The sequence below is a fragment of the Phoca vitulina genome, unplaced genomic scaffold (assembly GCF_004348235.1).
Source record: "Phoca vitulina isolate PV1807 unplaced genomic scaffold, GSC_HSeal_1.0 scaffold101, whole genome shotgun sequence".
Classification (NCBI taxonomy): Eukaryota; Metazoa; Chordata; class Mammalia; order Carnivora; family Phocidae; genus Phoca; species Phoca vitulina.
Window position 1 is genome coordinate 227,221 of NW_022589804.1, and position 22,337 is coordinate 249,557.

At 38.8% G+C, this 22,337-nt stretch overlaps 1 protein-coding gene across 1 annotated transcript; it reads right to left on the bottom strand.

Moving 5' to 3' along the window:
- Window positions 1–18,714: 18,714 nt before the first annotated feature.
- LOC116627771 (COP9 signalosome complex subunit 8-like) lies at window positions 18,715–19,537 on the bottom strand. Its single transcript, XM_032397661.1, has 2 exons — window positions 19,093–19,537; window positions 18,715–18,896 (listed from the first exon to the last, which is right to left on the bottom strand). Exons 1-2 carry the CDS (start codon window positions 19,535–19,537, stop codon window positions 18,715–18,717), a joined length of 627 nt encoding a protein of 208 aa, XP_032253552.1.
- Between the last annotated feature and the right edge of the window lie 2,800 nt (window positions 19,538–22,337).

Here is a 22,337-nt window from a genome sequence, read left to right on the forward strand (position 1 = left end):
ACAAACTGGACCAAATACTAAAGATGATTGTTTAAATTCCCAGAAGACATTACAAAAACAGAAGCCAGTAGAGTTTACTTTTAAAAAAACTGTAGCCGAAAGGGCAAGAGTTGCAATTTTCTGGCAGGAGGCACTCCCCAACACTTGCTATAGGTGCAGACAAGGGCAGCAGAAAATTGCAGGCTTACTAGTTCAAGGTACCAGACAATAGTGCTAATAACTAGGATAACAGGTGGAGATAACCTGATAGTGAGAGAATTTCAGGAGTAAACCCCCGAATTTTGACTATAAATTACCCAAATACCTGGTTGATAGCTAGACCTCACCTATGAGGGAGGTCCTAGGGGCACTGGCTAAAATGCAGCCAGAGATCCGAGAATAATCTGCACTTAAAAGATTTGGCTAAAGATCAGGTAAGACCTGTGTATGCTGCTTTTTAAGCTGAGTGCATTCTCAACTCTGTGTAGATGAGAAAGCTGGAGTTTTATTTTTTTGAGGTATTACAGGGAAAGCCTAAGGCTGGCAGAGCAGCTGAAAATTAGAGAGGAATCTAAAAGCAAGGAAACTACAGTTTGACTATGGTATAGCCAGGGGCATTTTCTCTGTGTTTACACTGTTTATTTTGCTGAGCATCTTACATCTGCAATTCCTAATGATCTATATTCAATTTTGCTGATTTTTTCCTCTCTTAATTTCTTTAAAAGACTATGGTTATTTAAAGCTCAAACAATAACATTGTATTCTGAAGCTTATAATGTATATAGATGTAATACATAAAACAACACAGTACCAGGATGAGGGAGTGAGTGGAAATGTACTGTTAAAAGGTCCTGATATTTTTTTTTCAGGCTGAAGAGAAATGACAACATATGGCAACTCAGATCTAGAGAAATTAATAAAGAGCATCAGAGATGCTAAATATGAAGTAAATACATAGTAAACAGAAAGAAGATATCATTAGAAGAATGAAAACAAAACAAACAAAAAAGCTAATGTAAATTCTTGAGATGTAATCATAAGTTTACTATGTGAGCTCAACAGTGAAATAGAGATAGCAGAAGATATAATCAGTGTAAAAAATGTTTTTTCAAGATATTTAGGATATTTTCAGCAATTTTTCTGCAATAGAATAGTAAATCTAGGAAATGCCCCATGTATACATGGTCAATTGATTTTCAACAAATAATGTCTTTTAAGCAAGTGATGCTAGAACAATAGATTCCAAATGTAAGAAAATTAACATCTACCATCATCTCCTGCCATACCCAAAATTAATTTGGCATAAATAATAGACCTAAATGTAAATGCTAAAATTATAAAATTTCCAAAGCAAAACACAAAAGAAAAAATTTGAAGGCCTAGAATAGGGAAAAGTTTTTCTTTTCTTTCCTTTTTTAAAAGATTTTATTTATTTATTTGACAGAGAGAGAGAAAGAGAGAGAGAGAGAACAGGCGAGCACAAGCAGGGGGAGCAGCAGGCAGAGGGAGAGGGAGAAACAGACTCCCCATTGAGCAGGGAGCCCAACACAGGGCTCGATCCTAGAACCCTGAGATCATGACCTGAGCCAAAATCAAGAGTCCGACACTTTACCAACTGAGCCACCCAGGCACCCCTAGGGAAAAGTGTCTTAAACAAACAGAGTTATAAAAATCATAAACCTTAAGTATACTAATTCACTGAACTTATAAAAATTAAAGCATTTGGTTTATAAAGACACCACTAGGAAAATGAATCTGCAGAAGCAGAATTAGAAAAAATATTTATTGTGCATATATGTGAAAAATGATTTTAATCCAAAGAATAAAACAAAAGAAGAAACACAACTTGAACACATTAGAAAAGAAGCTATGTGAGTGACATGGATAATAAGCACATGGAAAGGTTTCAGCATGTGTATGTCCATTAAGACTGCTAAAAAAAAGACTGACAATAAAAGTGTTGGCAAAGTTGTAGAACAAGTGAACTTCATACACGGCTGGTGAAGATTTAAAATGGCATGACTACACTGGAATAAAATTTATCAGTTTCTTCTTGAGGTAAACTTCCATATACCATATGACCCAGAAATTGTACTCCTAGATATTTACCCAAGGTAAATGAAGATGAATATTTACACAGAGACTTGTATACAAATATTTATAGTAGTTTTATTCATTCTAGCCAAAACTTAAAAGCAAACCAAATGTCCATTAATATGTATGGATGAAAAATGTCATATTCTACCCATACCACAGAATACTACTAGCAATAAAAACAAATGAACTACTGATACAGGAAAGAGCATTGATCAATCTCAAGAATATTATCTTGGTCTGAAGAACAGGAACAACAACAAAAAAACATACTAAATGATTAAATGTATATGAAACCCTAAATCAGACAAACAAACGTAGATTTATCCAAGAAATGAAAATATGGTTTATCATGTAAAAATCAGTCAATGTGATACATCATATTAATAGGATAAAAGTCAAAAGCACCTGACACATCATAATAGACACACAAAGCATTTGACAAAACCTAGTACTTCATCATGATAAAACAGCACAAAACAAATCAAAACAATCCATCAACAGTTTTGGAATAAAGGGAACTATCTTAACCCAATTAAGGGCATCTAAACAAACCCACAACTAATATTATATGAAAGACAAAATGTTCTCTTCCTAAGATCAGAACCATGACAAAGTTGTCTGACCTGCCACTTTTTTCTTTTCTTTTCTTTTTAAAGAGAGAGAAGGCAGGGGAAGGGCAGAGGGAGAGGGAGAGAGAGAATCCCAAGCAGGAACCATGCCCAGTGCAGAGCCCAAAGTGGGGCTCAATCTCAGGACCCCGAGATCACAACATGAGCCAATGTCAAGAGTCAGATGCTCAGCCAATGAACCACCCAGGCACCCCTGTCATTCCACTTTTAATAAACATTATGTTAGAGTTTCTAGGCAGGGAAAATAATCAAGAAAATGAAATAAAAGGCATTCAAATTATAAAGGAAAAAGGAAATTATCACTTTTTGCAGATACATGATCAGGTATATAGAAAATCCTAAGGAATCCACCTAAAAATTGTTAGTGCAAATAAATGAGTTCAGGAAATTTGCAGGACAAAATATCACTATACAAATATCAACTAAAATCCCATTGCTAATAATGAACAGTCTGAAAATTAAATGAAGAAAAAATTTTATTTAAAAAAGCATCATATCACCAAGGAAATGTTGAAAAAGAAAAACAAAGCTGGGGCATCACGTTGCCCAATTTCAAGCTATATTACAAAGCAATGATCACCAAGACAGCATGGTACTGGCACAAAAACAGACATATAGACCAATGGAACAGAATAGAGAGCCCAGATATGGACCCCAACTCTATGGTCATATAATCTTCGACAAAGCGGGAAAAATATGCAATGGAAAAAAGACAGTCTCTTCAATAAATGGTGCTGGTAAAATTGGACAGCCACATGCAGAAGAATGAAACTCAACCATTCTCAAACACCACACACAAAGCTAAACTCAAAATGGATGAAAGACCTCAATGTGAGACACGAATCCATCAAAATCCTAGAGGAGAACATAGGCAGTAACCTCTTCGACATCGGTCACAGCAACTTCTTTCAAGATATATCTCCAAAGGCAAGTGAAACAAAAGGGAAAATGAACTTTTGGGACTTCATCAAGATAAAAAGCTTCTTCACAGCAAAGGAAACAGTCAACAAAACAAAGAGGCAACCCACAGAATGGGAGAAGATATTTGCAAATGACACTACAGATAAAGGGCTGGTATCCAAGATCTATAAAGAACTTCTTAAACTCAACACTCAAAAAACAAATAATCAAGTCAAAAAATGGGCAGAAGACATGAAAAGACACTTCTCTGAAGAAGACATACAAATGGCTAACACTCACATGAAAAAATGTTCATCATCATTAGCCATCAGGGAAATTCAAATCAAAACCACATTGAGATACCACCTTACACCAGTTAGAATGGCAAAAATGGACAGGGCAAGAAACAACAAATGTTGGAGAGGTTGTGGAAAAAGGGGAACCCTCTTACACAGTTGGCGGGAATGCAAGTTGGTACAGCCACTTTGGAAAACAGTGTGGAGATTCCTCAAAAAATTAAAAATAGAGCTACACTATGACCCAGCAATTGCACTCCTGGATATTTACCCCAAAGACACAGTTGTAGTGAAAAGAAGGGCCATATGTACCCCAATGTTCGTAGCAGCAATGTCTGCAATAGCCAAACTGTGGAAAGAGCTGAGATGCCCTTCAACAGATGAATGGATAAAAAAGATGTGGTCCATATATACAATGGAATATTCCTCAGCCATCAGAAAGGATGAATACCCAACTTTTACATCAACATGGATGGGACTGGAGGAGATTATGCTAAGTGAAAGAAGTCAAGCAGAGAAAGTCAATTATCATATGGTTTCACTTATTTGTGGAACATAAGGAATAACATGGAGGACATTGAGAGAAGGAAGGGAAAAATAAAGAGGGGGGAATCGGAGGGAGAGGTGAACCATGAGACACTGTGGACTCTGAGAAACAAACAGGGTTTTTAGTGGGGAGGGAGGTGGGGGGATGGGTTAGCCCAGTGATGGGTATTAAGGAGGGCACATACTGCATGGAGCACTGGGTATTATATGAAAACAATGATTCGTGGATCACCACATCAAAAACTAATGATGTATTGTATGGTGAATAACATAACATAATAAAATTAAATTAAAAATAAATAAATAAAATAAAATAAAATAGCATCATAAAAATAAAATACTTAGAAATAAGTTTTACAAGGAAGTGTAACACTTGTATTCACTGGAAATTATAAAACTTTGTTGAAAGAAATTAAAGGAAATCTAAATAAATGGAAAGACATTTCATGTTCATGCATCAAAAGACAGTACTATCAAGATGACAGTACTCCCCAATTGATTTACAAATTTAATGTGATCTCTATCAAAATCCCAGCTGTTTCTGTTTTGTTTGTTTGTTTGTTTGGGTTTTTTTTTTTTTTTGCAAAAATGACAAGCTGATTGGAAAATTCATATAGCAATTTAAGAGACATAGAGTAGCCCAGAAAATTTTGTAAAATAACAAAACTGGGGTACTCACATTTCCTGAATTCAAATCAAGATGGTATGGGCTGTCATAAACATAGACACACAGATAAATGGACTAGAACTGATAGTTCAGAAATAAATTTATGGGCAACTGATTTTCAAGAACAGTGTCAAGAAAAATTAATAGGAAGAGAATATTCTTTTCAACAAATGGTGTGAAGTCAACTGAATATTCACATGCAAAAAAATGAAGTCGGTCCTCTTGTTTACAGCATATACAAAATTTAATTTGAATGGATCACAGACATAATTCTAATAGTTAAGGTTATAGAACTCTTAGAAAACAGGAGTAAATCTCTTTGACCTTGAATTAGACAACAGTTTCATTGGCATGACACCAAACACAAGTGGCAAAAATACATAAGTACATATATGTATAAACATACATATATACAAAATAGGTCAACACCCCGACATCTAATAGTAAAACTTACGAGTCTCAGAGACAAAGAGAAAATCCTGAAAGCAGCTCGGGAGAAGAGATATGTAACCTACAATGGTAGAAACATTAGATTGGCAACAGACCTATCCACAGAGACCTGGCAGGCCAGAAAGGACTGGCAGGACATATTCAGAGCACTAAATGAGAAAAATATGCAGCCAAGAATACTATATCCAGCTAGGCTGTCATTGAAAAGAGAAGGAGAGATCAAAAGCTTCCAGGACAAACAAAAACTAAAGGAATTTGCAAACACGAAACCAGCCCTACAACAAATATTGAAAGGGGTCCTCTAAGCAAAGAGAGACCCTAAAAGCAACATAGACCAGAAAGGAACACAGACAATATACAGTAACAGTCACCTTACAGGCAATACAATGGCACTAAATTCCTATCTTTCATTAGTTACCCTGAATGTAAATGGGCTAAATGCCCCAATCAAAAGACACAGGCTATCAGATTGGATTAAAAAACAAGACCCATCGATATGCTGTCTGCAAGAGACTCATTTTAGAACCAAACACCCCCAGATTGAAATTGAGGGGGTGGAAAACCATTTACCATGCTAATGGACACCAAAAGAAAGCTGGGGTGGCAATCCTTATATCAGACAAATTAGATTGTAAACCAAAGACTGTAATAAGAGATGAGGAAGGACACTATATCCTACTTAAAGGGTCTATCCAACAAGAAGATCTAACAATTGTAAATATCTATGCCCCTAACATGGGAGCAGCCAATTATATAAGGCAATTAATAACAAAAGCAAAGAAACACATCGACAACAATACAATAATAGTGGGGGACTTTAACACCCCCCTCACTGAAATGGACAGATCATCTAAGCAAAAGATCAACAAGGAAATAAAGACTTTAAATGACACACTGGACCAAATGGACTTCACAGACATATTCAGAACATTCCATCCCAAAGCAATGGAATACACATTCTTCTCTAGTGCCCATGGAACATTCTCCAGAATAGATCACATCCTAGGTCATAAATCAGGTCTCAACCGGTACCAAAAGATTGGGATCATTCCCTGCCTATTTTCAGACCACAATGCTTTGAAACTAGAACTCAATCACAGGAAGAAAGTCGGAAAGAACTCAAATACATGGAGGCTAAAGAGCATCCTACTAAAGAATGAATGGGTCAACCAGGAAATTAAAGAAGAATTAAAAAAATTCATGGAAACCAATGAAAATGAAAACACAAGTGTTCAGGGGTGCCTGGGTGGCTCAGTTGGTTAAGCGACTGCCTTCGGCTCAGGTCATGATCCTGGGGTCCTGGGGTCGAGTCCCGCATCGGGCTCCCTGCTCAGCAGGGAGTCTGCTTCTCCCTCTGACCCTCCCCCTCTCATGTGCTCTCTCTCTCTCTCTCTCTCTCTCAAATAAATAAATAAAATCTTAAAAAAAAAAAAGAAAACACAAGTGTTCAAAATCTTTGGGATGCAGCAAAGGCAGTCCTAAGAGGAAAGTATATAGCAATACAAGCCTTTCTCAAGAAACAAGAAAGGTCTCAAATACACAACCTAACCCTGCACCTAAAGGAACTGGAGAGAGAACAGCAAATAAAGCCTAAACCCAGCAGGAGAAGAGAAATAATAAAGATTAGAGCAGAAATCAATGAAATACAAACTAAAAGAACAGTAGAACAGATCAACGAAACTAGGAGCTGGTTCTTTGAAAGAATTAACAAGATTGATAAACCCCTGGCCAGACTTATCAAAAAGAAAAGAGAAATGACCCAAATCAACAAAATCATGAATGAAAGAGGAGAGATCACAACCAACACCAAAGAAATACAAACAATTATAAGAACATATTATGAGCAACTCTATGCCAGCAAATTAGATAACCTGGAAGAAATGGATGCATTCCTAGAGATGTATCAACTACCAAAACTGAACCAGGACGAAATAGAAAACCTGAACAGACCTATAACCACTAAGGAAATTGAAGCAGTCATCAAAAATCTCCCAAAAAACAAAAGCCCAGGGCCAGATGTCTTCCCAGGGGAATTCTACCAAACATTTCAAGAAGAATTAATACCTATCCTTCTGAAACTGTTCCAAAAAATAGAAATGGAAGGAAAACTTCCAAACTCATTTTATGAGGCCAGCATTACCTTGATCCCAAAACCAGACAAAGACCCCATCAAAAAGGAGAATTACAGACCAATATCCCTGATGAACATGGATGCAAAAATTCTCACCAAAATACTAGCCAATAGGATCCAACAGTACATTAAAAGGATTATTCACCACGACCAAGTGGGATTTATCCCTGGGCTGCAAGGTTGGTTCAACATCCGCAAATCAATCAACGTTATACAATACATTAACAAAAGAAAGAACAAGAATCATATGATCCTCTCAATAGATGCAGAAAAAGCATTTGACAAAGTACAGCATCCTTTCTTGATCAAAACTCTTCAGAGTATAGGGATAGTGGGTACATACCTCAATATCATAAAAGCCATCTATGAAAAACCTACAGCGAATATCATTCTCAATGGGGAAAAACTGCGAGCTTTCCCCCTAAGGTCAGGAACGCGGCAGGGATGTCCACTATCACCACTGCTATTCAACATAGTATTGGAAGTCCTAGCCACAGCAATCAGACAACAAAAAGAAGTAAAAGGCATCCAAATCGGCAAAGAAGTCGTCAAACTCTCACTCTTTGCAGATGATATGATACTTTATGTGGAAAACCCAAAAGACTCCACCCCAACACTGCTAGAACTCATACAGGAATTCAGTAAAGTGGCAGGATATAAAATCAATGCACAGAAATCAGTGGCATTCCTATACACCAACAACAAGACAGAAGAAAGAGAAATTAAGGAGTCGATCCCATTTACAATTGCACCCAAAACCATAAGATACCTAGGAATAAATCTAACCAAAGAGGCAAAGGATCTGTACTCAGAAAACTATAAAATACTCATGAAAGAAATTGAGGAAGACACAAAGAAATGGAAAAACGTTCCATGCTCATGGATTGGAAGAACAAATATTGTGAAGATGTCAATGCTACCTAGAGCAATCTACACATTCAATGCAATCCCCATCAAAATACCATCCACTTTTTTCAAAGAAATGGAACAAATAATCCTAAAAGTTGTATGGAACCAGAAAAGACCCCGCATAGCCAGAGGAATGTTGAAAAAGAAAAGCAAAGCTGGTGGCATCACAATTCCGGACTTCAAGCTGTATTACAAAGCTATTATCATCAAGACAGTATGGTACTGGCACAAAAACAGACACATCAATCAATGGAACAGAATAGAGAGCCCAGAAATGGACCCTCAACTCTATGGTCAACTAATCTTTGACAAAGCAGGACAGAATGTCCAATGGAAAAAAGACAGTCTCTTCAACAAACGGTGTTGGGAAAATTGGATAGCCACGTGCAGAAGAATGAAACTGGACCATTTCCTTACACCACACACAAAAATAGACTCCAAATGGTTGAAAGACCTCAATGTGAGACAGGAGTCCATCAAAATCCTAAAGGAGAACACAGGCAGCAACCTCTTCGACCTCAGCCACAGCAACTTCTTCCTAGAAACCTCGCCAAAGGCAAGGGAAGCAAGGGCAAAAATGAACTATTGGGACTTCATCAAGATAAAAAGCTTTTGCAAAGCAAAGGAAACAATCAACAAAACCAAAAGACAACTGACAGAATGGGAGAAGATATTTGCAAATGACATATCAGATAAAGGGCTAGTATCCAAAATCTATAAAGAACTCATCAAACTCAACACCCAAAGAACAAAGAATCCAATCAAGAAATGGGCAGAAGACATGAACAGACATTTTTCCAAAGAAGATATCCAAATGGCCAACAGACACATGAAAAAGTGCTCAATATCGCTTGGCATCAGGGAAATCCAAATCAAAACCTCAATGAGATATCACCTCACACCAGTCAGAATGGCTAAAATTAACAAGTCAGGAAATGACACATGTTGGCGGGGATGCGGAGAAAGGGGAACCCTCCTACAGTTTTGGTGGGAATGCAAGCTGGTGCAGCCACTCTGGAAAACAGTATGGAGGTTCCTCAAAAAGTTGAAAATAGAGCTACCATATGATCCAGCAATTTCACTACTGGGTATTTACCCCAAAGATACAAAAGTAGGGATCCGAAAGGGTACATGCACCCCGATGTTTATAGCAGCAATGTCCACAATAGCCAAACTGTGGAAAGAGCCAAGATGTCCATCAACAGATGAATGGATAAAGAAGAAGTGGTATATATATACAATGGAATATTATGCAGCCATCAAAAGGAATGAGATCTTGCCATTTGCAACGACGTGGTTGGAACTGGAGGGTATTATGTTGAGCGAAATAAGTCAAACAGAGAAAGACATGTATCATATGACCTCACTGATATGAGGAATTCTTAATCGCAGGAAAGAAACTGAGGGTTGCTGGAGTGGGGGGTGGGGTGGGAGGAATGGGGTGACTGGGTGATAGACACTGGGGAGGGTATGTGTTCTGGTAAGCGCTGTGAATTGTGCAAGACTGTTGAATCTCAGATCTGTACCTCTGAAACAAATAATGCAATATATGTTAAGAAAAAAAAGAAAGAAGAAGAAGAAGATAGCAGGAGGGGAAGAATGAAGGGGGGAATCAGAGGGGGAGACGAACCATGAGAGACGATGGACTCTGAAAAACAAACTGAGGGTTCTAGAGGGGAGGGGGTGGGAGGATGGGTTAGCCTGGTGATGGGTATTGAGGAGGGCACGTTCTGCATGGAGCACTGGGTGTTATGCACAAACAATGAATCATGGAACACTACATCTAAAACTAATGATGTAATGTATGGGGATTAACATAAGAATAAAAAAATTAAAAAAAAACATACATATATACATAAACTGGACTACAATAAATTTTTTTAAGTGTGCTAAAAATAATTTCATCAAGAACGTGAAAAGACAGTCTACAGAAAATATTAGTAAGTCATATATCTGATATCATATATCTGATAAGGGACTGATACCCAGAAAACATGAAGACATTTTATAACTCAATAATAAGACGACTAACCCAGCTAAAAGTGGGCAAAGAAAATGATTAGATATTTTTCCAAAGAAGATATATAAATGACCAAGAATCACATTCAGAGACACTCTACATTATTATGCATTAGAGAAAAGCAAACGAGGTCTGACTTCACATTCAGCTGGATGACTATAATAAAAAAAGATAATAATGTGTTGGCAAGGATGTAGAGAAATTGTAGCCTTCATACCTTGCTGGTGGAAATGCAAAGTGGTGTAGTCACTTTGGAAAATAGTTTAACAGTCACTCAAATGTTAAACATGCAGTTAATATAAGACTCAGCAAATCCGCTATAGATATCTGCCATAAGTTTTGGGAAATTAACAGCCATGAATGCTTCAAATATTTTTTCTGTTCTTTACTTTTTTCTCCTTCTGGTATTCCCAATACGTGTGTGTTAATACATTTGTAATTGTCCCACAGGTCATGGATATGCTGTTCTATTTCCTTTTTTTTTTTTTTCCCTCTTTGCATTTCAGTTTTGGAAGTCTCTATCAACATTTCTTCAAGCTCACTGATTCTCTCTTTGACCATGTCCAGTGTATTAATCAGTTCACCAAAGGCATTCTTGATTTTTATTACAGTGTTTTTTATTTCTAGCATTTCCCCTTGATCCTTAGATTTTTTTCATTTCTCTCCTTACATTGCCCATCTATTCTTGCATGCTGTCTACTTTATCCATTAGAGCGCTCAGCATTTAACCACAGTTGTTTTAAATTCCCAATCTGGTAATTCCAATATCCCTCCATGCCTTATCTGAGTCTACTTCTGATGCTTGCTCTGTCATTTCACGCTGTGTTTTTTGTCTGTTAGTATGCTTTGTAGGTTTTTGTTGAAAGCCAGACATGCTATGCTGGGTAAAAGGAACAGAGCGAGATAACCTTTAATATGAGGGTTTACACATGTCTAATCCCAGCTAAGGATTAGACTGTTTACTATTTGCTGTACCTGTATATGTCATAGGCTAAAATTTTCGGTGTATTGCCGTCCCTTCATTATCTTTGGGTTTCCCTAGCGACTTCCTAAATACAAGCTGAGGCCTGCACTTCTTTCAGCTGTATCCCTCAGTTCTAGTTACACTGCAGCCCTACTGATATTGTGGTAAAGTGCAGGGGGAGGGTAAGCATTCCACAGCCTGCGATTTGGTCTGTCTTTCAGTGAGCTTGTGCCCCGGGGCTATGACTTTCACAAGCGCTTCTCGGTCCCCCTCACGCTTAGTGGAGACTAGAAGGCTAGAGCTGGGTATTTGCCTTCCTCACGAAGAAGGGTGGAGCAGGCTGCGGTGGGGTATTTCCCTTTCCTACCCCTCCTAGGTTCGTTTGGCTCTGGTAAAATAGTTTCTTTTGAGAACAGGTCTCGTTAAGAAGAGAATTCTCCGGAATATTTAGAAAAGCCTCCTTTGCCCCTTCCCCTGCTGGAAGTAGGAGAGTAGTTTTCCATGGTCTTCACTGCGAGAACCTGGCAGGATTCTGGAGGTAAAATTTACGAAAGTTCGGGGGCCTTCCTTTAAGACTAGGCCCTCCTGGAGTTTTAAACTTTCAAACTTGCCCACCCTGAGGCTCCAACAGTTTTGGTGTACCCACCCTGGTACCAGTTCCCAGAGATTTCAGTTCGTGGGTTTCTGCTTCACTAAATTGTGATTCTCTGTATCTGCCTGTCTCTCCAATTGTGGAGGCCGTGTTCTGCCCTATGACGTGTGTTCTGCCCTGAGACGTCAGTTCTGCGATGCAGCCGAGAAGAGATGTTGATTTTCATTTTGTTCAGCTTTTTCCTTGTTGTGTGGATGGAAGGGATGGCTTCCAAACTCCTTAGGTGCCAGACAGGAACCTGGAGGTCCCACTCCAGGTATATATCCTAAGAGAAACAAAAACATGTCTACGCGAAAATGTATACACGAATGTTTGTAGCAGCATTATTATCCATTAGAGTCAAAAAGTGGAAACAACTCCGATGTCCAACAAATAATGAACAGAGCAATTAGATGTGATACATCTGCAGGGTGGAATATTTGGCAATCAGAAGTGCAGTACTGATACGGGCTATAGCATGGACGAATTGTCATGTACGCCAACTGAAAGAAGCCTATCTCCCCCCCAAAACATGTACCGTATGATTCCACTTAGCTGAAATGTGCAGACTAGGCAAAAAGTAAACTAGTGTTTATTGAGGGCTGGGGTTGGGAATGCCAGGGGGAAGGGTGGAGATCGGCAGTAACTCCTAATGCGTAAGGGGTTTCTTTTTGAAGGGATGACAATGTCCTAAAATTAGAATATGGTAATAGTGGCACAACTCTATGAACATGCTAAAGACATTGAACACTTTTAACAGCTGAATTTTATAGTGTGTGAATTATAGTCAATAAAGGTGTAGAATTTGGGCGCCTGGGTGGCTCAGTTGGTTAAGCGACTGCCTTCGGCTCAGGTCATGATCCTGGAGTCCCGGGATCGAGTCCCGCATCGGGCTCCCTGCTCTGCGGGGAGTCTGCTCCTCCCTCTGACCCTCCCCCCTCTCATGTGCTCTCTCTCTCATTCTCTCTCTCTCAAATAAATAAATAAAATCTTTAAATAAAAAAATAAAATAAAATAAAATAAAGGTGTAGAATTTGAAAAGGGGGAAAAAAACCTTTTCCTGGAGTTGAGAGAGGACTGAGTACAAAGAGATGGGAGGAAACTTACAAGGGTGCAATAAATATCCTTCAACTATTACCTTGGAGTCTTAATTGTGGTGGTTGTTCCAGGGTTGTATACATTTATCGGAACTCACTAAACTGTATTATTAGAATAGATGCAGTTTATTGAATGTAAATTATATCCCAATATAGTGTTTAAAAAGTCATGAGTAGCAGGAAAAACGTTGAATAGTTGACAGGGACGTGGATTTCTATCATGGTATATTTATTCAGTGTTCTTGGGTGGATTACTTACCTGCACTAGGCTTGTTTTCTCCTCTGTAAAATGGGAGTAACAGTATATCTGATAAGGAAAATCTGTATCCTATGATGGCTGACCAAGCCTGCGAGAGAATCCCAGTCCTTGCCCCGGGGCTCTTCCGGGTTCTTCTCCCAGCTCTGCTTCCCATGCACCACAATCCGGGTTCTTTTCCCTGCCCCGCTTCACGCACGCGCCAAAAGTGCCAAGTATGCGGAAGTAGAAGTATATAAATTGCCCCCTTTGTTTGTGCTCGGGGCTCAGACCTTTGGAGACCAGTCTCCTCAGAGCTCGCCGGCATTAAGTAAACCTCCTATCCTCCAAGATCTCCGGGTGCTGCTTGGTTCTTCCGTCAGGCGATCCAGTCCAGGTTCTGTAACATATCCATCACGGATTTGTTTTGATGATTAAATAATATAGAATTTCAAAAGAACCTTATTTATGTCAAATAGGAGGGACTTATATATTGTATTTTTCACCCTAAAAATGTAAATTTTTATTTCAGGACAACGTTATTTATTTATTTATTTAATATGATTCTTTGTTTTTTGTTTTGTTTTTTAGTTTGTTTGAATTTATTTAAATTCCAGCTAGTTAACATACAATGTAATATTAGACTCAGGTGTACAATTTAGTGATTAACACTTTCATACAACACCGAGTGTTCATTACAACAAGTACACTCCTTAATCCTCATCACCTATTTAATCCATCCTCCCACCCATCTCCCCTCTGGTAAAGAGGACAATTTATTTTTAACCAGTGTCCGAGTAATTGCAAAAATTAAATCTTTAATCAGATATTTTATGTAAAGTGATGGATGTTAGACCTATTGTAATGATCATTTCACAATATACACAAATACTGAATCATTACCTGTACATCTGAAGCTAATATAATGTTATATGTCAACTATATCTCAGTAAAAAAATCAGAGGTTCTAACTTATAATGGATTTCTTTAATGACTGAAAAAAAGGAATTTCCCTGCCTACCATCATAAACCCTGTTATTCTTCAGAAAATATGTAATTGAGTTACTGAAGTCTTCAGCATGATTTCACAGTGATACTCTTCTTTTTTTTTTTAAAGATTTTATTTATTTATTTACAGAGCGAGACACAGCAAGAGAGAAAACACAAGCAGGGGGAGTGGGAGGGGGAAAAGCAGGCTTCCCACGGAGCAGGGAGCCCGATGCGGGGCTTGATCCCAGGACTCTGGGATCACGACCTGAGCCGAAGGCAGACGCTTAACAGCTGAGCCACCCAGGCGCCCCTCCTTTTTTTTTTTTTTCCAAGATTTATTTATTTATTTTAGGGGAGAGAGAGTGCATAGGCACATGGTGGGGGGGGGGGCAGAGGGAGAGAGAGAGAAGCAGACTCCCCACTGAGCACAGAGCCTAATGGGAGGCTCAATCTCAGGACCCTGAGATAATGATCTGAGCCAAAATTAAGAGTCAGGCGCTCAACCGACTGGCTACCCAGGCACCCTGACTATTGAATTTCTTAAAACAATCATACTGAAACTTTACAGCCAAGTTTGAATAGCACTAATAATGAATCTTTATGTTAAGGGATTTATAAAGCCTTCAGCTTTTTGGATAATGAGAGATGCCCTGTCTGGTTTCTTTACCGATGATAAATGTGTGGTACCACCTCCACCTTATATATCACCAAAATGCCAGCCTATATTTTGCAGTCAGTCATTTGTATGCACTGCAGGGAATACTGTAAGTTCTTTGGGTTCTCTTGAACCAACCCTCTGAACTTTATAGTTTCTGAGATCCACATGACCTGTGAATAATCAATATCACCTAAGTAATATTACTTGCCTTTAGGATTCTTAGACTTTACTGAAGCAGTTCTTAACTTTTCTGAGTTAGAAGCTGAGATAAGGAAGCTATGAGCTCTCTCCCTAATAAAAGGTACTTAGACATACTTGAAATATTTGCTCACAATTTCAGGAGGTTTATGAACTTTGTGAAGCTAATACATGCCCCGCCAGGTTAAAAAAATCCTCTTATAAAGCAATTTGAGCATCATTTTCTCCAAAAATAGCCCTTATTTGGACAAAATTTCTACTCCGTATTCTTAAATCTGTTAGCACATTAATATGTAATAATTTGGAACCTAAACAGATTTTTTTTTTTTTTGTCCATTCTCCTTTATTTTCCAAGTACTTAAAACAATTTTTTAATAATATCCCCTAGAATTTTGTCTTGGATCTCTACTAAATGCATAGATTGATAATTCACAGAATACATTCTTTATGTATATGAAGATCATATTTTTTCCCTTCTCTAATCTTTTGGCATATCTTTCATTCTCCAAGATTCCTTAAGGACAATTGACACTTACTTAACAAATTCATCTGCTGGTTCCCTCTGTTTTCTCTAATAAAAATTTGTCAAGTTGGGAGACCTAAATTCATTTAGAGCAGAATTTATTTATTATTATTTAGAATTTATATAAATTCTTCTCATTTGTGCCTAAACCTGTAAGTTTACAGATCATCAGGAGGAAATTTTCCCTAAACAGAGGTTTTTAATGTCTAAAAAAATATATCTGCGTTTCTTTTGCAGGCTAACTTTTTTTTATTAAGCTGACTGCATTGAAAAATTATTTTGCTAATGTTTGAAAAATTGTATTATAAACAGATCCCTTAATGTCTGTGGCATGTCATTACAAAGGGTCGCTGGCTAGAGAGTTTCTCATTGTTTTGAATTTTTGTTTTGTGTTTGCTTTTCAATGAGATTTAAAGTCAGGGTTTTCATGGGACCCGGTGAGTTAAGACACAGCTCTGTTGGAATTCTTTCTATGAGTGTAGTAGTATTAGAACAAAGAGTTTTAAAGAGTTTCACAAATATTCCTCCAAAGATTTCAATTAAATAATTCATTTATTCAACATATTTTCAATTCCAAGTATGTTCCAAGCACTCTGCTAGATTTTGGTTCTGCAGTAGGACAGAACCATACTCTTATGATATTTGCATATTATCAAGTGTGGTGGTGAATGGTGCTTATATGCAGACCGGTAACTCAAGTGTGATGAATGGGAAGGAATCTGGGATAATTTAGAATCACATGGCAGGTTAGGGAAGGATTCACGGATCATGGGGTGTTTAACCTGAGATGAAGATGAACATACTGGTTTAAACAAGAAGAAACAATAAATGATTTAAGGCAACTCTTATGTCAAGAAAAACATTCCTTAAAAAGTGCTCTATTGAGCTCAGGATCAAGTTTAGCAGTACAAACACCTACTAATTATATTTATAATCTCCAGACAGGGAAGACTGGTGATCCTAGTTAGAAGGTGTTCCTTTAATATGTTCGTAAGTTCAGTAAATTGTGATTATCTTAAGAGGAGCAGGGTCTGTTTGCAAACAAGTCTGGGGTATAATGGACCCCAAGGAAAATCTGAAAAGTGGTTCTTCCCTTTAGAAACCTTTACTTTGCCCAGATAAATGCAAGCCTTGGAGAACACGTATCCTGGAAAATAGTCCAAGTGGTTCTAAATCCTTAACTGCGCTCCAAAGAATCTTTCAGAAGGTTCTACTCCAGTTTCAGAAGTTGGCCAAATTCAGTATTATTTGAAAGAAGACTTAGGCTGTCTTCTGATGACACAGGTGTTTGTAAACAGGATCCTATCTTTGTCATCAGAGTATCTGTTTGCAACTAGATAGCCCGAAAAGGATTCATCTTAACTTGTGAAATTTATACCAGAAAAATCTTCCTCAATATTCTGCTTTAAAAAAGCTATAGGAACTCCAAAAGGACAATGGTAACATCACTGCATACTAACATAACACAAATAATTATTTCTAGAAAAAAATGTCAAAGAGTCCAAAAATGTTTATCTGGGACCATTGAAGTAGCAGTAGCAGGATTGTGTTAAAATTAGGAGAGACTTCATCTTAGATATTAAAGAGAGTGGGCTACAAACACAAAGGAAGGTGCTCACTTTTAGATATGTTTAGGGCATGAACAAAGTTTAAATCCTGGAGTCGAATTTTCACAAATTAAGCATTTCCTGGATTCAAGACCGTGTTTCTCAAGTATTATGCATATGGAGCATGTAAGCTAGATGCATCTTACTGCTCAGATGGAAAAATGATGCCTTTTCAGAAAAAAATTATTAAATATTTTAAGTTTACAGAAAGTTCTTTTTTTTCATTTTCTCTGAATTTTTCTTTTTTTTTGCAATTAAATATTTATTGAACAAATGCAGAATAAATGAAGCAGGGGCCTTTTAACCCGAAGATACAATAAACACCTCCAAATATTTACAGGGCATCACACAAAAACTGAAAGACTTGTTCAATATTTCTCCAAAAGGCAGACCTTGAACCAAAGGATAAATATAAGCAACCAGTAGGTTGCAGGATAATTGTACAAAGTAGAACACTTATCTTAATAGCTTCTTTGCCGATAGAATGCATTCCACCCTAAGTTTCCCTTCTTCTGAAAGGAACATTACATCTAATACTTCTCCTGAAGGTTCTTAAATAGTTGCATTTTCATGGCAAGCCCTCCACTGCCAGCAATGGATGTACTCACGCTTTCAGGAAAAAATCTGAAGTTCACAAATTGGTTTACTGAGGAAATGGTCTTTGGTTCTTCAGCTACATTTCAGCATTCTGTAGAAGTGATGTTCAGGAGGTGAGGAGAAAGGAGAGCATATTATCTGAAGGGGGTGCATCAGAAGCCCCAGCAGCTCAGATACTGCCTATGGGGATGGTCCTCTTCAAACCCCAAATGAATCGCTGTAGGTAGCAACAATCAGTGCAGATGGGAGTGTGCTGCGCGCTGGGGCAGGGACAAATAGCTGACAACCACTGACCTACACGAAGCAGGAGAGCTGTACTTTAGAAGTCAGTAGGAAATATAAACTGCATAATACTGACGGGCTCCATCCAAATTGTCAAATATTACAAAATGAGAATTGTTTCAACAACTATTCAGCATAATGTTTAAGGACAAAATATATATAATACACTTTTATATATGTATTTTATCACATCCTCAGTAAGGAATGCTGAGGTGCTTCATCCATCCAATAAATTGAAAATAAAAATTTTACATTTCTCTGTCAGTATACAGGATTCTGAATGTAGATCTTGAATTCAGAACAATACATCAGTTTTCGAGGAAAGCCACATAATCCGTCAGTCTGGCTAATGGCTGTTCATTGGGGATCGGGGGCACTGAGGTAGGCTCTGATAAAGGAATAAACCAGTTAAAGTACACATCCAGGGCCCCTGCAACTGGCTTTTTGGGCATAACCATTCTTGTGGTGGAGTCCGCTTGCCATCCTTGTTCTTTTTTTTTTTTTTTTTAAAGATTTTATTTATTTATTTGACAGAGAGAGAGACAGCGAGAGAGAGAACACAAGCAGGGGGAGTGGGAGAGGGAGAAGCAGGCTTCCAGCTGAGCAGGGAGCCCGATGCGGGGCTTGATCCCAGGACCCCGGGACCATGACCTGAGCCGAAGGCAGACGCTTAACGACTGAGCCACCCAATATACCTTTCATGGCCTCTTCCACAGGGAGCCCCACAAAGGCTTCGAAATCGTCAGCGATGATGGAGGTGTAGGCTGGAGAGATCAGAGCGAAGGCTCTTCTCGTTGCATCTCTAAGTGCTTCCATGATTGGCTGGACTGTCTCAGACCACTGGTGTGCGTTGATGGTCGTATAGATCCCAGGGAAATCTCTATGCCAAATTCTTTGTCCTACTGACCAAATTCCCCCCCATTCAGAATTTGCAGATTTTATAGCAGGTGGTATCCGTTTCCAAAGATATCTTGCATTATTCATGTCATTGTGGAGCAGATATAAAGCTAACAGCTGACCATACACTGGGGGAGTAGCAATTCCTCCAGGAGCCTTGAGTTCCTGGTTCTCGCACTGATCCAGCAACTTTTTGAAACTAAAGGCACTTTCCGCTATCACCGCCACTGGCATCTTTCCAGCCCGTCCCGCCACGGCACCCCCACGAAAGCAGACCCCAGACTTCTGAATTTTTCTTAAACCACTGATGTCTGCTCTTATGCATCAACACTATACTCAAGTATAAAATGACATCTGATTAGTATAAAAGTACATGGCTTGCTAGTAATTGCTAAAATAATCTTTCAAGTTCTTGCATAAGAAGTATTGTCACTTTGGGGCACTTTCCCATTGGCATAATTTTGAAAAGCTTTGGTCTGGAGCTGTAGTAGTCTCACTCTATCACACTCAGTGAGGCAAAATGTAATCTCCAGAATATGGAAAAACATTTTGAGGGCTTCCTCTTTTTGCCTAGAGGTTGCCTATCTTCAGCTCAGGCAACCAGAAGCTATGCCCTGGGACAGTTTGTATCTCTAAATAGCAAACAGGGGCACCTGGGTGGCTCAGATGGTTAGGGGTCTGCCTTTGGCTCGGGTCATGGTCTCCAGGTCCTGGGATCGAGCCCCACATCAGGCTCCCAGCTCAACGGGGAGCCTGCTTCTCCCTCTTCCTCTGCCTCTCCCCCTGCTTGTGCTCTGTCTCTCTCTCTCTCAAATGAATAAATAAAATCTTTAAAAAGAATAGCAAACATAGACTTCTTTGCTCTCTGTGATTCATGAGGAATTTGCTTTCATCCTAACAAGTAACCCAAATCGTCACTCTGTGTAAAACCTGAATGACGATACCTCCTGGGCAAAGCCTGAGGGTGTGACCACTTAGGCAAACCTGGCCATCTCTCCTGGCTAGAGACCCAACAGGTGCATTGCACAGGTCCTTTCCATGTCTTCTGATTAAACCAAGATCTCATTTCTTCAAAAGAATCCACAGGTTCCTAGGAGGAAAGCGGGGATCTGTCTCTTTATTTACCGCTTTGTGGGCCCCAATTATCTTCATTACGGAGGTTGTACTTCTTTCTACTAGTAACCACCCCAGGTCATCTCATTGACTTGTGAAGCCTCGAGTGCCCAGCTTCAAGGAGGTAGAGAAGTGTGAGTTGATGGTGTCCATCTTTACACGGAGTGTCCTTGGAGTTCAGGTGGTTAAAATCAGGAGACAGGGCCACACTAGTGCTTTAGTTCTCCCTCCAACCCCTCAATGACAGGTGTGCCCTTGGGCAGGTTTCTCAACTTTGCTAAATCCAACATGGTTCACTTCCTGTCCCAGTGGCTCCGTTCTGTATGTTTTCAAGGCTGACTCTGACTGATGCATTGTTTCCTCAGTTTAAATTCAGCAACAAAATTCTGGAAGTCCTGATGGCTCCTTCTGGTGGTTTTGCACACTTCTTTTCTTCAATCATTATGTATTTGTTTTATGGTTGCTATTCATTTGCCTGGTTGTACTTCTCCATGGCTCCCCACTTTTATTTCCAACTAATGCAAGTTGGGTCTCTTAGCTAGGCAGAGCCAGCACTAGACAGAAGCATTTGTCTGCTTCGTAATTCCAGACAATTGCTGCCCCTGCAAGTACCATGACGAATGGCCACTGGGGCAGGGCAAGGCAGGCAGCGCAGAATGGTCCCTGACAGTCTATGACGTTGCCCTTTTGTTTCTATGAAGTCAATTTTTATTCCAGATTGAGACGATTTTCAATTAATTGTGCGAGTTAATGTCTAAGAGACACTATCTGTTATATTAGTAATCAAGATATATTGTGTCTTTTGTACTTCCATTATCTTTTGGCCATGTAATTCTGTGGGAAGAAAGAAAGTAATTAGGTTTGCTCAGAGTGATTTATTTCTTACAAATCTATTCTACTTATTGTTTCTGATTCTATTATTTCTTTTTTTGAGGAACAGAATCATGGCACTCATGATTTTGAAAAATTAAAAGCAGTATAAGACATATTTTCAGAAAGTCCTCAATGACATGACCTGAATTTGGATATGAAATACACTTCCTGAATAAAATGAAAACACTTAGTATTTCCCCTTTGCTGGATCTTTCTGTCTGGGAGGCTATGTAGTACAGCAGAAATCCTAGGCAATCCTTCAACCCCGGGTTTAAATAGTAACTCTGTTACTTTGTTGCATTGTGAATTTGGCAAGTAGCTTAACAGGGCATAGCCTCAGTTTTTCAGTCTATAAAATGGGGTTTGTAATCACTGCCTTACAAAATATTGCGGGGATTATATAATACAACATCTTTAATAGGCCTGGTATAGTGCCTGGTAACTGTTGATACTAGTTTCCGGGACTATCTCTGTGACTTTGCCCTCATCAATCTTCCCAAAGAAATGTCTCTACATGGGCAATCTCTGGTCAAATCTGAGAGTATGGGAATCTGTGTCATTTGTCAAATGATTGTGTCTTATTTCCGTGATTAGAACCTGGCACAGTCGTGGACATATTACAAACATGCTGAGAATGATTTGTTTTTTCCAACTATAACTGCCTCTGTTTTCTCAACATGGGTCATCTTAGACTAAACTAAAAAAGGTTCAGAGGTGATGATGATTGCAGTTACCTTCAGGTGTACTGGCAAGCTCTAAACAACGAGCACATTTGTGATCTGGGCTGTCTGCCCACAGGCCAGCCAGAGAGCAGCACTTTTTAGAGGGCTAGCACTCATTTATAGGACACATCACATCCATACAGACCTACTAACAGTGGGACTTTGGGCAAGTTGCTTTGGAGCCTCACTTTGTTCCGAGTAATGGTTTGGATTGGTGGCCCCTATCACTGTGTGGTATTAAGATTTTTATGTCTAAAGGATCCTGGGGGTTAGAAGAAGGTTAATTAGTATACCAATAGTTATTGCATTCTGCCATTTTAAAAAGC